This window comes from Neovison vison, chromosome 4 (assembly GCF_020171115.1).
Source record: "Neovison vison isolate M4711 chromosome 4, ASM_NN_V1, whole genome shotgun sequence".
Classification (NCBI taxonomy): domain Eukaryota; kingdom Metazoa; phylum Chordata; class Mammalia; order Carnivora; family Mustelidae; genus Neogale; species Neogale vison.
Window position 1 is genome coordinate 141,419,677 of NC_058094.1, and position 14,890 is coordinate 141,434,566.

At 35.4% G+C, this 14,890-nt stretch overlaps 1 protein-coding gene across 1 annotated transcript in view; it reads left to right on the forward strand.

The window, feature by feature from the left end:
• Nucleotides 1-14,890, forward strand: part of COG5 (component of oligomeric golgi complex 5) — a 289,304-nt gene that overhangs the window by 225,781 nt on the left and 48,633 nt on the right. The window contains exons 13-14 of the mRNA XM_044245810.1: nucleotides 646-807; nucleotides 2,734-2,833. Of these exons, the coding sequence (XP_044101745.1) occupies nucleotides 646-807; nucleotides 2,734-2,833 (262 nt within the window). The remainder of the gene's footprint in view (nucleotides 1-645; nucleotides 808-2,733; nucleotides 2,834-14,890) is intronic.

Consider the following 14,890-nt stretch of genomic DNA (forward strand, 5'->3'; position numbering starts at 1 on the left):
AGAAGGAAAGATGTGTATAGTAGGCCAAGTTCCAGTTTGTGAAGAATATGGTAAAATAAATGAGTTTAGGACTTCAATCGGGAGGATTTATGTGATCATAGCACTTTCCCAAACACTTTTTGTTTTGTCCCTTCTATTAGTTTGTCATTGGAGGGATGATAACAGCCTAGACCCTGTGCACTTCCCTCTCACAGAGGAGCTCTATGGGAAATGGCAGCAGCAGGTGGAAAGGGTCAAGTTCATAGAGCAGGTTTCTGTACACTTGAGTCTCTTGTGAAGCTTTGATACTCTCTAAAAACTGGATTTCCTAAGCAAAGGCATAGCCCCATTAGAATGAGTAAGATTTTACATTGTTGTTCTTTTAGTTTCAAAGACAGAATTACCACAGTAGATACTGGCATGTATTATATTACATTTATACATAGGATTTATGTGTAAATTAAAATGTTCAGTTCTCAATAACTGTCTAGTTATGAAATGTATTTGTAAATATATACATTTTTAAACAGAATTTTTTTCTTTTTGTTCATAAAAGGTTTAATATTTTATATAGAAGATCAGTTTTTAAGAAAGGTGTTTATAACCTAATACAATAGCATTTAGTTTTGTGTGATCTGAATTCTTTAATAAATTTTGTCCCCACAGCCCAGAAAAAGCTTTGAAAGACTCACTGCAACCCTATGAAGCTGCTTATTTATCAAAATCTCTATCTCGACTTTTTGATCCTATCAACTTGGTTTTTCCCCCTGGTGGTCGCAATCCTCCTTCCGTGGATGAACTTGAAGGTATCATTAAAACTATAGCAAGGTACGTGTTTTTATAAAGTGGCATGCTGTGAAATGCCTGCCACATTTGTTAGTGATGTTTTAATTTACTTCAAATTATTCAAGTAATTAGTCCTGCAATTAAATCAAGAGTTGTGCAGTGAATCAGTGCATATATCGTAGGTACTTAAGATTCCAATTAATAAAACCATTTAAATACAGTCTAAAAATAGCTTATTATAATTATTCTGTATCTTGTCAAGGATACAAAGTAAACCTAATTTTTATGCCATAGTAAATAATATTATATAGTAAAATAAGCACAAAAATAATTTTACAAACTGAGAAGTTAAAGCATAGAGCTTAGTGTTTTTTTATCTTAAATCCATAAAGTACTTCATGGCATACACAGGATTATAATCTTGATTAGCCTACTTGTGTTTGCTATTTTGAGCTTTCGAAGAGAATGCGACAGCTTTTAAAACTCTCAGAAGGCCAGGTATCCTCGTGGAGGTGCCACCTGAGTGCTTGCAGACAATGTAATTATACTGTTGCTGGAGACATTTACACTTACCCAGATGAATGTGCTATTAAGACTATCTCAGTTCCTGTCACAGCTAACAAGTGGTCATAACAGTCAGTCTGTACATTTGTAGATGAACATTTTGAGAAATAAAAATAGTAGTGAGGCAATAGAGGACTGTCTAGATTGTTTTGGACTATAGGTTTGAACCTGGTGACTTGCAGGCATGTGGAGTAGAACCCAGAAGCCACAGGTACAATTCTGTGAGCATATATCCAGCTGCAGTCATACCCGTATGGTGTCGAGATCACCATGTGATCAAGATCTGGAATCTTTCCATAATTACCATGCCTTTCCAAAGTCCTGACTCTAGATTTTTTTACTATAATGTCTCTGTTATCAGTTTGGTATGGTAGTGACAAGAACAGTCTTGGATTCAACTTGATTCTTTGGTTGGGGTGGTGGATTTGATCTTTTGACCTATTTATGGAAATGTTAAAGAGGCATCTCTCCCATTCTTCAGGGCAGCTTGGCGATGTTGTAATCAAATATAACATGAAGCTTAAGGAAGCGTGGTTATTGCCAGTATTCAATAGAATTTAATAAAGTTTTGACTCACTATTTATGAAAGGGCATTTTTATTACACACAGTGTGCACCTGTGTTTCAAAGTCCTTCACTTTCTTCATAAAGAGAATCTGTTAAGTGCCAAGATTTATTTTGCTATCTCAGAGCCATAGTAACTTACTTTTCCTGCTTTCTATCTATGTATATGTTTTTGTGCTGTTTTTAACTCGCAGTATTTTTTCCATGGTCTTTGTAAACACTTTTTTTCTTTTCCTTTTTGGCAATCCCAACTAATCCAGTGTTAAAGTTGAAAATAAGTGGGGCAAAACAAATACTTCAAGACTTCAAATTTTAAAATTTCAAATTAAAATTTTGTATGCTTTTGATATATTTAAAAAGCTACTCTACAAAATAGCATGGATTGACATAATTTCTACAGAAACCGAGCATCTTTATGTATCATGTGTAATTTATATTTTTAGCCTATGTCCTTTCAAGGTCATCATTTCCATTCAAAAGCTGTCATTTCCTTGCAGATGTCTGTGATATGCAGTGTCTCTAATTGCACTTATCAGTATTAACAAGAGTGCTACTTTAAAAATCTGTACACAATTTACTCTCTTAATCACAGCCTGAACCCACACATGACGTGCTTTTATTAATGAGAAACTGGTCATTAACCAAGCCATCTCAAAGCACTTTTCCCTAATGCCGAATTTAGGAGGAAAAAAGAAACAATGCAACCAATTCTTGGAAGCAATCAGTGAAATCTATAAAAAGAATCACTACATTGCTTATTGGGTTTAAGTTTATATGTTGTTCTCTACTTTGTTGATGAACTGTGTTGCTAATAATGAAAGTCTGTTTTTGTTTTCTGCAGTGAACTAAATGTAGCCGCTGTAGATGCAGACCTCACATTAGCTGTGTCAAAAAACGTGGCAAAGACGGTCCAGTTGTATGGTGTAAAATCAGAGCAGCTTGTAAGTGATGCCCTTATGTCAGCACTCGAGATTTTGTTTAAAATTGCTGATTCTACTTGACTCTTAAGTGTCAATATCAAATTGACTGAATGTTAATTTACTGGTGATTTTACTTAATAGAAATTTTGAAACTTTCTGGTGAACTTAACCCCTCCCAAAAGTTAAATCTATTTGGAAAATGGCCCTCTGACCATTGTTCTGCTTTTAGAATGCAGGAAGGTTTTCTAAGGCTTTTAGGAAAAAAAATGCCTGTACCACCTTATGGCCTAATTTTTATATATATAATTGTTTTATGTATATGATAAAAAATTAATTCTATATTACAGTAGTTATTATCGATTAGTAATAATTATATAATTATATAAATTATTAAAAATTGTTTTTATATATTTTATATGTATATATAAATAATTATCTCAGATTGATCAAAATTCTCGTGTTGTTACCACTTACTCCAGATATCATTCATGCAGTTATCTGTTGTGAAACTGTGAATTGTGAAATTGACTTGAACTATTAAAAAATGGCGAGAGAAAGTGAAGTGCTTAAAATTATGATAAAAAATGTTGATTTACTTTTGAAAGCTTTTAACCCTACAACTTGGAAGTTAAACTCTCAAATAATTTTATTTAAAAATTATTTATATTTAGGGCGCCTGGGTGGCTCAGTGGGTTAAGCCTCTGCCTTTGGCTTAGGTCATGATCTCAGGGTCCTGGGATTGAGTCCCCACTTTGGGCTCTCTGCTCAGCAGGGAGCCTGCTTCCTCCTCTCTCTGCCTGTCTCTCTGCCTACTCGTGATCTCTCTATCTGTCAAATAAATAAATAAATAAAATCTTTTTAAAAAATTATTTATATTTAAAATATTGGGTAATTAGCTGAACTATAATCCTAATTCTGTGCATTAATGTTTTAAAGTTAAGCACACATGTTTAACTAGTATATGTATACTTTATATACTAGTATATATATAACTAGTATATACTTTGAATTCCAACTGAATCCAAGAAACAAGGCTTTAGTACATTTTCAGCTGTGCTGATAGATGAATTTTAAGGAATGTGCCAAAATCTCTACTGTCTTTACAGGAGTGACCCAACCATGTTTTCACTTTAGCCTCTCTGACTGCTTCCAAATGAAACATCATAAAATGAAGTAATGTGGTTTTACGGACATCCTGGTAGTTCTAGTTGGTTTGGGAATGATTTTTAGTGTAGGCTGATGACAAATTGAACTGAAGGAATTTGCATAAAATGATCCTTGGTGGGAACAGTCATATCATGAGACTTTCAGTTCCATTGGATGGCCACATTTTGTTTGCCTGTTAATATGCTGTTTTCCATTCAGTTGTTCTTGTAGCCTTGACAAGCAATTTAGAAGCAGCTTTTTAAAACTTTGTTTATTGAAAACTGGCTCTACACAGACCATGGTAGCTCTTTGTAGGTAATTAAATGACTATTTTTCTCTCAAACTTTTTAATAGAAGCTTCTTTATGATGTTCATTGCTTTTAAAAACATGGTTTGTTGCTATAAATGAATTTCAGTGTTAATATCCTGTAGAATCTGTGTAATTACTGAAAATGTCAGGAGAAAATAATCATTTGATGGTCCCACCTGGGAACAATATTATAAGGAAGAACAAGCATATGCATAGAAAATATTTTGCTTTTCTGCTACAGGAGGTGGTAGTGGTAATGGTAACGTGGTACCAACATGGTAAATGTAACTTCAGTTAAGACACTAATGGTAGGGGCACCTGGGTGGCTCAGTTGGTTAAGTGTCTATCTTCGGCTCAGGTCATGATCCTGGGGTCCTGGGATTGAGCCTTCTGTCGGTCTCCCTGCCAAGCAGGGGGGATGCATCTCCCTCTTCCTCTGCCTGCCATTCCCCCTGCTTGTGCTTGCTCTTGCTCTCTGTCAAATAAATAAAAATCTTAAAAAAAAAAAAGACACTAATAGTAAAAGGCTTTGCCGAAATGAAAATGTATCAATAAACATTTGACTGAATTGGTACTGGTGGTCAGAGGGTCTATGACCCTAAATTACTCAGGCTTACGAAACTTAAAATGCTGAAGGCTAACCAGAAAGTCATTTTCAACTTTGACTTTAGTGCCTAAGGAGATCCTAAGCATTAAGTGTAGAAAAAACATCATATGCTTTATTTTTTAAATATAGTATTGATTAAGGACTCAAGTAACATTTTAGTATACATCTCTTATTTTGGTCTAATTGTACTATTTCTGTTACTCCTTTATGTTTTTAAATTTGTTGGGTTTTATTCTTTGATCTTGCTGTATTCCTGTTCTTTTAGACTTATTTAACTAAAAACATTCAGAGGAAAATAGCCTCCCTCCTTCGGTGGGAGAAAGACTTGAAACAAATTTGAAGTAGAATAGCTACTTTATCTGTAAGTGGAAATGTTGACTTAAAATATGATATGACATATTTCTATAAATGGAGTATTCTTTTTATAGATGAAAAATATAAGTCCACAAGGTTGGAAAGTGACAGAAATCAGATCCTTAATGGAATGTCCAAGCAGTGAGATGAAGGAAAGCTGAAATTTTCAAGACAAACATGTTTTCAAAAGGGGGGACTTGTAAATATAGAACCTGAGATGTAGAATGAACAGCTTTCCAGAATCCTAAGTTTATTTCACTAAAGGTCAGTTATGCAGGTTTGTTGGGTATCAGATCATTTTCATATACTTAACTGTACCTTTAATTCCTACCAGGAATTAATAGGATTTTTCAAGTTGATCCCTTCTATGGACCATTTTTGTGGTCATCTCAATGACTATGTGTATTTAGATAAATTCTTCCACAGGCTTAGAAAAGTAGTATTATTTCTTTTCAACTTCCTTATTTTAATAATCTGGGATATAGTAGAGTGTGACATAAATTATATGTATGTAGTACATGTATATGCTTATAATAATCTGAAATAATTTTATCATTACATATGTGTTAGTTTTTCTAGGCTTTTCTATTATTTTTTTAAAGGTTTTATTTACTTATTTGATAAAGATCACAAGTAGGCAGAGAGGCACACAGAGAGAGAGAAGAAGGGAAGCAGGCTTCCTGCCAAGCAGAGACCCTGATGCAGGGCTTCATCCCAGGACCCTGGGATCATGACCTGAGCCAAACCTGAGGCTTTAACCCACGGAGCCACCCAGGCACCCCTAAGGCTTTTCTTTTATAAATCACCAAAGTTATATGTCATACAAACCTAGGGACAGGTCATACGAACTCTGTGGGGACAAATTTTTAAGTTCCTTTTTCTGACTCTTAAATGGTCCCAGAGAATTTATTTCTTGAGGTTAGGGAATGGCCATGAAAATAACGATTATTAAACATTTTATAGTGGCTTGGGTTATGCCAGGCCATTTATGTATCTTATCTCATTTACTTCACAACAATCCTGTGAAATGAAAGAATCAATATCTGCCACCACAGAAGGGAGAAACTGAGACTAAGAAAATTTAATAGCATGCCCAAAACAGACTGCTGAAAGTAGAAAGCTAGCAAGTGTTGCAACTAGCAGTTAAATTCAGATTTGACTCTAGACCAAGCTTTAAACTGTATCATACCTCAACATAGCTACATTGTTTTTTATTTGAGAAAAGTAGGATTGTTTTTGTGATTTACTTTACAATATGAGATAGAGATCTAAATCTACTTTAATACATGCATGATATATTTTATGTATGTGTTATAGTTTACTTAACTTCTGTGGTCTTAACGGATAGTGCCTTGGTCCATAACAATATGATACGAACTGGGTGACTTAAAAATAACATTGATGTATTGTTCACAGTTCTGGAGCCTGCAGAGTCCAAGATCAGGGCGCCAGCAGACTTGATGCCCATTTACTTGTTCACTGATGGCTACCTTTTCCATGAAATCTCACAGGCCAGAGGGGCAAGGGGGCTTTTTTAAACCTCGTTTTTAAGGGTATAAATCCCATTCATGAGTGCTCCACTCTCGTGACCTAATCACCTCCCAAAGACCCCATCTTCTTGGGCGTTAGGTTTCAAGGTATAGATCTGGGGTGGAGTGAGTGGGAAGGGTGCAAACATTTAGAGCGTAGCAGATACTTAGATAGTTTAGTAGTTTAGTTTAGAAAAACAGGGATTTAACCTTGAATTCTCTTATGTGAGTTATAACCAGTAAGGTTTTACCACCTCTAGTATGTATTTAATTTAGTGTATAATGTGAATATCAGCTTCTTAGGTGCCCTTTTATGAAAAGGAGAGGCATGCTTTTTAGACTGTCTTTATTTAAAAGTTCTTATTCACTTGTTTTGATAGCAGTTGTGAAGTTATAATTAATTTGCTAAGTAGAATTTTATGTTCAAAATACATACCTGTAGGTATAGATAGTATAGTTTATGACTGAACTGAGCAAACTGATTATTTAATGGTTATATATTTGTAATTTGTTTGTATAGTTCTGAAATGTGACCTTTAGAAGAAAATGTCACTTGACCTTGCTATTTTAAGTTTGAATCGATGTTTTCCTTGTCCTCTGTATATTAAAACGAAATTAAAATATTAGTATGTGAAAGAGCTATTGTGGTACTTTATAAACCCTTACAGGCTTGTGAACTTGTGATATCAAATACACTAGTAAGTAGTCCTTTTAAAAGGTAAACTGTAAGGACAGTGACCAACAGTAAGTATTATCTGATGGTTTCAGGGGATGACATCTAGAATCTTGGTGTAAATGTCAGATGTTATAAACTGTGAGAAAGTAGATTGGCATTTAATTAGGTTGCAGACCATTTAAATGGAAACAATAATAGGAATGACATTTAAGGGGCAGTTTCAACTTTAATGCAGGTCAGTAGCTGTGTATGAGGTTGATAGTACTAGATGGCAGTAGGGTTTTGGGTTTTGGGTTTTATTTTTTTAAGCTTTGTAAATATACCCTTTATTCTTTGTGTAATTTCTTAAGCAATTTGGAGACTTGACATTCCCATAGTGGAAGAAAACCTACACGTGTGATATTTAAATGATGATAGAGAGATACGTGGGTTCAACTTTCTTAGTTTTAAACAGATTATTTAATGCAGATTTAAATGTCATCTACCTGGATGCTGCTCTGTATAGTATCAAATGGTAATAATTTATTTTATTAACATTAAAATAATAAAAGGTTTTTAAAAATAACTTGAAAGAGTTTTTATATTTTATATTTTAAAAATAACTTGAAAGAGTTTTTATATTAAGTGCAAAGATATAAAACATATCAGTAGATTCTTCAGCCCAAAGGTACTTTAGCTGTAATGCAAACAGACTGAGCCCTTTGGCTTACCTACTGTCTTGATGCTTAGATAGCCTTCCTCTCTTTCGTACCTCCATTCTTGCATTGAACTACTTTAGGATCACTCCTCCTTTCCTTTGAGATCGTTTTCTGAATCACTTCCCAGACTTGTGAGAGCTTGATTTTCTGTGGGCTCTGCCAGGTCAGTAGTAAATGGTCATGTTAGTCGAAGATTCAGCAAGCCAGAGTGAAGATAGAGGAAAATATCAAATAATAGTTATTGTCTGCTGGCTAACTGAGCATAATAAAAAAAAATGGTTATTGTCATTGGGCGGTATTTTCCAAAGAAAGTAAAAAATGCAAAGTTGCTGACTAAAGCCTGCAAAGTGTGTATTATCTGTTGCCCTGAGAACATTGCCTGACAGACCACCACAACACCTGGATGGCATACCATACACGCTGAGTACTCATACTTCCCCAGGTAGGTGGAGGGCACTAAGTGACTTATCTTAGCTGGGTTTACTCACAGCAGGCTGGCTGCTGACGGAGGCTGACTTCGACCATAGTTAAACACACTGCTCTGTTCTGTATGTCTCGCCTCCTGCAGCAAGCTCTCTTGGGCTTAATCCTGTGATGAAGGCAGAAGCACACAAGAGGAAATATTCCCCAAAGTCTGGCTCACCAAAATAACCCAACCACAGTGCAGTATTAACTGCAGAGGATGCGGATGCAGACAGGGATGGAGGCTTGGGACCCATCATGCCATCTGTCACAAAGCCAAATTAAGAACATGGCAATAACAAGACAAGAGAGTTCATGGACTTTTCTTTTTATTCCTTAATCCCCCTACTTGAATCCTGTCAGTATGCATTCAGTTTTTTAAAATACCTATTTATAGGTATATGTATATTTTTGAGCTATTAAAAATGGAGTTGAAAATTTGCATATAACTCCCTAAAAACATAACACTAGTGGCCCTACTGTTGACCAGAATCCTCACAAATAACACTAAACAGTCAACACATATTTTGTATGTCATATGTATCATATACTATAGTCTTAATATGAATTAGAGAAAAGAATGTATTATTAATAAAATCACAGGGAAGATATGTTTATAATACAATATTGTTTTTATTGGAAAAAATGCAATATAGTTTATAATACTATATTGTATTTATTGGAAAAAATGAACTGCACAGTTCAAACCCATGTTGTTCAAGAGTCAGCTGTATTATTTTTAGCTGCATAAGGTATACAACATGATTTTTTAAAGTTATAGATATATATATCCAGACAGATGGATAGATTTTTTTTTTTAGAGAGTGAGAAAAAAGGGTGGGTGGAGAGAGAGAAAGTTAAGCAGACTCCCTGCCTGATATAGAGCTTGATCTTAGTGACCCTGACATCACTACCTGAACTGAAACCAAGAGTCTGATGCTTAGCCAACAGTACCACCGAGGCGCCCCTAATTTCTTTTTCTTGTGGTGAGAACTTTTTTTTTTTAAGTTTGTTTGTTTGTTTGTTTAAAGTCATCTGTACACCCAATGTGGGGCTTGAACTCATGACCTCAGGATCAAGAGTCACATGCTTTTTCAACTGAGCCAGGCAGGCATCCCTGTCGTGGTGAGGATTTTCAAGGTTTAGTCTTTTAGTCGTTTTCAGTATACAATACAGTATTGTTAACTGTAGTCCCCTGCTATACATTATATTCCTAGGACTTACTTATGATAGAGGTTTTTATTTTTTTACCATTTTCATCCACATTTCCCCTACCCCCTGCCTCTAGCAATCACCAATCTGTTCTTTGTATCTAAGTTCTTTTTAAAATATTCCACATAGAAGTGATACATTGCAGTATTGACTCTCTGTCTGGCTTATTTGACTTAGCATAATGCCCTTAAGGCCCACCCATGTTATCACAAATGGCAGGATTTCCTTCCTCTTTTAATGGCTGAATATTATCCCATTGTGTATATGTATGTATACATGTGTATATGTGATGTATGTATGAATATGTGTATGTGTATACTTAAGTGTGTGTGTGTGTGTGTGTGTGTACACACATATATTTATATACATCTCAAATTTCTTTATCCAGTCATCCATTTGTGGGCATTTAGGTTGTTTCCATGTCTTGGCTAGTGTAAACGATACTGCAAGGAAAATAGGAGTGTAGGTATCTTTTCAAGGTAGTGATTTCAGGGGTGTCCAGGTGGCTCAGTCATTAAGTATCTGCCTTCAGGTCAGGTCATGATCCCAGGCTTCTGGGACAAAGCTCTGCATCAGGCTCCCTGCTTGGCGGGAAGCCTACTTCTCCCTCTCCCACTCCTCCTGCTTGTGTTCCCTCTCTTGCTGTGTCTCTCTTCTGTCAAATAAATAAATAAAATCTTAAAAAAAAAATAGTGATTTTCTGTGGGTGAATACCCAGAAGTTGAATTAGAAGTAGAAGTAGATCCATATGATAGTTCTATATTTAACCTTTTGAGAAAGCTCCGTAATGTTTTCCATAGGGGCTGCACCAATTTATATTCCCAACAGCAGTGCCCAACAGTTGCTTTTTCTTCATATCCTCACTGACGCTTGTTATATTTTTTGTCTTTTTTGATACTAACCATTCCAGTAGGTATGAGATACCATAATATCATTGTGGTTGTCTATTCAGATCTAATCTCTAATTGGATTTTTTGTTTTTGCTGTTGGGTTGTAGGAGTTCTTAATATATACAGGATATTAACCTCTTATGATACATGATTGGCAAATATCTTCTCCCAAGTGTATATTAAGTTTTTATGGCATTCAGTATCAATTTCATAGCCAAAAGATAGAAATTTATTACTATCGTAATTCACTTAATGATTTTAATTAATATGAATATTACTTTAAAAAACATATAAGCCTTTTTCTGTATATTTCATTTGATGATATGTATTTTGACCCCTTATCACATTCTCTCTCTTTTTTTAAGATTTTTTTTATTTATTTGACAGAGAGAGAGATCACAAGTAGGCAGAGAGGCAGGCAGAGAGAGAAGGGGAAGCAGGCTCTCCGCCGAGCAGAGAGCCCGATGTGGGACTCGACCCCAGGACCCTTAGATGACCTGAGCTGAAGGCAGAGGCTTAACCTACTGAGTCACCCGGGGCCCCACATTTTCTAATCTTTATTCCCCTAAACCTGTTTTCATTGCTACAGTATATAATACTCAAATAAATATTTTTCTTCTTCTATGTTTTCTTTATTTCTTTCATTACAAAATATTTTTTAATTTTTTTTCTTTTATTTATTTTTAACTTAATTTCAGAATGTGGAGTTTCTGAAGTCTCTGAGTAATAGAATAGATACTAATTCCAGGAAATAGAAGTAGTAGTTAGGGACTTGAAAAGAAATTTGGGCAATTGAATCTTGCCTCATAATTTTTTCTGTCATATTAGCTCTTCGATACCATGAAGATATTTAAAGATATTATTCACTTTTTCAAGGTACTCTCATTAACAGAACTAGTCTGAATTACCTGGTCCATTTTTACAGGAATTAGAAGTGTCATTCCTGTAGAGCTTTTACCTCTTTTCAAGCATATTAATGATCAAAAAGAGCTTTTATTCTCATCCCTGTTCCAGGGTATTGGGATATAATTTAATTCCCTAAGGAATGTTTCAAAATTATGCTCTATGGAAGTATGTTTCTGTGAGAGGAAATTGTCAGCATTTAGTCAAGTTTAGGCTTTGATTCAGAGCACCCTCCTATCCAAACACACTCAGGCATACTGGTAACACGTAACAGTAAAGATCTAGCCATATTCACAAATAAGAAAGAAAACCTACATTTACCTCTTAGGGCTGCTGTAATTACCAGCCTGGTAAGATTGCCTGGTAAATGGACCCAGGCCAAAACACACACAGGAATTGGATCTGCAGTGTGTCAGTGTGATGGGGTTTCTGAGCTGTAAGCATTAGATATGATTGTGAATTGGAGAACAGTGGTGGTAGTGGTGAGGGGGAGGCATGGTTGAAAGGGCTACTCTAAAACCCCCCAGACATTTGGGATAATTAGAGAGAGGAAGAGGAAAAGACAGAAAAACACTTCCTTTAAAAGTTGGGGCGCCTGGGTGGCTCAGTGGGTTAAAGCCTCTGCCTTCAGCTCAGGTCATGATCCTAGGATCCTGGGATCAAGCCCTGCGTCAGGCTCTCTGCTCAGCAGGGAGCTCTCTCTGCCTCTCCCTCTCTGCCTGCCTCTCTGCCTACTTGTGATCTCTGTCTGTCAAATAAATAAATACATAAATCTTTAAAAAAAATTGGGGATGCTAACTAAAGTTTGCTGCATTTAAATATAAAAAAAACTTATATCTTAGAGGACTGATTATTTTTTTAACTATCCTTTACTATATCAAGCAATAGCGCACTTCTAGGCAACTTTTACTCAACTCACTAGTAGGAAGTTGTGCCCATTTAGAGTATTTTTTCAGACATACCAAAAAAAATGGTGCATACGGAAAGTGTTCTATAATAGGAATCAAGAAAATCTTTTTTTTCTCAATCTTTTTTTAAAATCATTTTTCAATATCTTAGGGTAGAAATTGTTAATCTAGAAGGGGGGTGAAGGGTCCTCAGGGCATCTGTGAACCCCAGGAAACTGTCAAATGTTATGACATGTGAATTTTTTCTGGGAAAACATGATTTATTTCAAAGAGGTCTATAATCCTTTCTCCTGAAATAACTGAACTGTATCTAGAAAACCTCCCCATATGTGTTATTTGCAAACTATAATGTCTTAACAGGGGAAAAAGAAGAGGGGATATGAGCTACTTGGGTACAATGAATGATTTTTAGAAAGTTGATCAGGCCCTTGGAAAAATAGATGGAAGATACAGTTTGTGACAAAACTTGTGTGGGTGTGATGGCCACTTCCTATTTTCTGTCCTGTGAAAAGAGTCAGTCTTCCCTGGTTGATGAAATTTTAGGGAGAGAATTTATGACAGTTGAGTTCCTTTTGGAGGACCTGCCTTTAAGCAGATATGGCAGGCTCAGAGAAAGCCATTCTGACATACCTGCTGTTTTTCAGTGACTTCAACTCAAAATAATACACCAGAGCAGCATATTTTGCGGTGGCATGTCCTGAGCTCCTTTATCCACAAGTTATCCAGAAACCAACTGTTTCTGTATACCAGCTACAAACAGAACACAGAATTTATTTTTTAAAAAACATTATTTATGATGGCTTCAGAAAATAACATTTCTGTGAATAATTTGAGAAAACATGGACAAGACTATACCAAAAACTCTAAATCATATTGAGAGAAATTAAAGGAGTAAATAAATGATGGCATATACTCTCTTCATAGGTCGGATGGCTCAGTATAATAAACAAGTCTGTTCTTCCAAAATTGACCTATAAGTTCAGTGTAACAATTTACTTCTTACCAATGCAGAAATATTTGTTCTGCTAATATCAGGATCCACTAGAAACATACAGTAATTAAGATGGTGAAGTTTTAGCACAAGGATAAAGAAATACATTGAAAGAGAAACAGCCCCACATGTGTATAGTCACTTGCTGTGTGACAAAGATGGCAGAAGAGAACAGTGAGAAAAGGATGGTCTTTTCAGTAAGTGATGATGGGTTTGTTTAATAGCCTTGTGGAAAAAAATGAAAATTGGCTCTCACTAAGAGGCAAAAATCAATTTTAGATACAATGTAAATCTAAATGTGAAAGGGGAAACCTAGTAGAAATACCCTTAGATGGGGGCACCTAAGTGGCTCATGAGGTTGAGTCTGCCTTCAGCTCAGGTCATGATCCTGGATCCCGGGATCAAACCCCACATTGGGATCCCTGCTGAGCAGGGAGCTCGCATCTCCTTCTTCCTCTGTACCCCCTCAAATAAATAAATAAAATCTTAAAAAAAAAAAGAAATACCCGTACATATACAACATGAGACATATAGAACCCCGTTATTTGTAATAGCCTTAACAGAAACAGCCCAAACGTCCATCAACACTGAAACAGATGCATAAATGCTGAGATATTCATCAGTGAAATAGTGTGCAATCCTGAAAAATGAACAAAATACAGCTTACATACATTCCTACGTGGATGAATCTAACAAACAATGTTGAGCAAAATATAAATACGTATATAGTTATTATGTATGAAATATTATATCCCGATGATTACATTTGTATAAAGAAGTCACTTTATAGGAGGAAAGAGATGATTGAGTTGGGACTACAAGGAAGGGTTTTTGGAGCACTAGTAATACTTAAATTTTTTGTCTGTGGTCACAAGAGTCTATGATTTGTGATGACTCATTTATCTGTATGTATACATTTGTATCAATTTAATATTTCTATTAAAAGTACCTTTAAAAAACTATAAAGGTATGTGTAGAGGTGGCACATAGGTGTATTCTTGTTTTATAGGAGGATAATCATTTAGTCCTTAGGACTTGGAAGAATACGGAGCTTTTATAAATTTTGGAAGATGTTTAGTGAATCTCTAATATTGGGTAAACTAATCTTAGAAAAAAAGTGAAAAGGACTAAGATCAGGAAAAGTAAAAAATGTCTCTTTTGCTTCTTGATTTCACCAACCACCCACCTCTCCCCAGTTTAAATATCTAAGAACTTCCTAAAATAGACTAACCAACACTATATATAATATGCTGTACATTTGGAAGTTTGGAGAAAATAAAGGAATGTGAGTGTGTGTGTGTGTGTGTGTGTACACTTGTGCATGGACACATGCACGCATGTGTAGGTGTAAGGCATCTTTTCTTGGGTGTAGGTTTATTTTTGCTTTTGTAA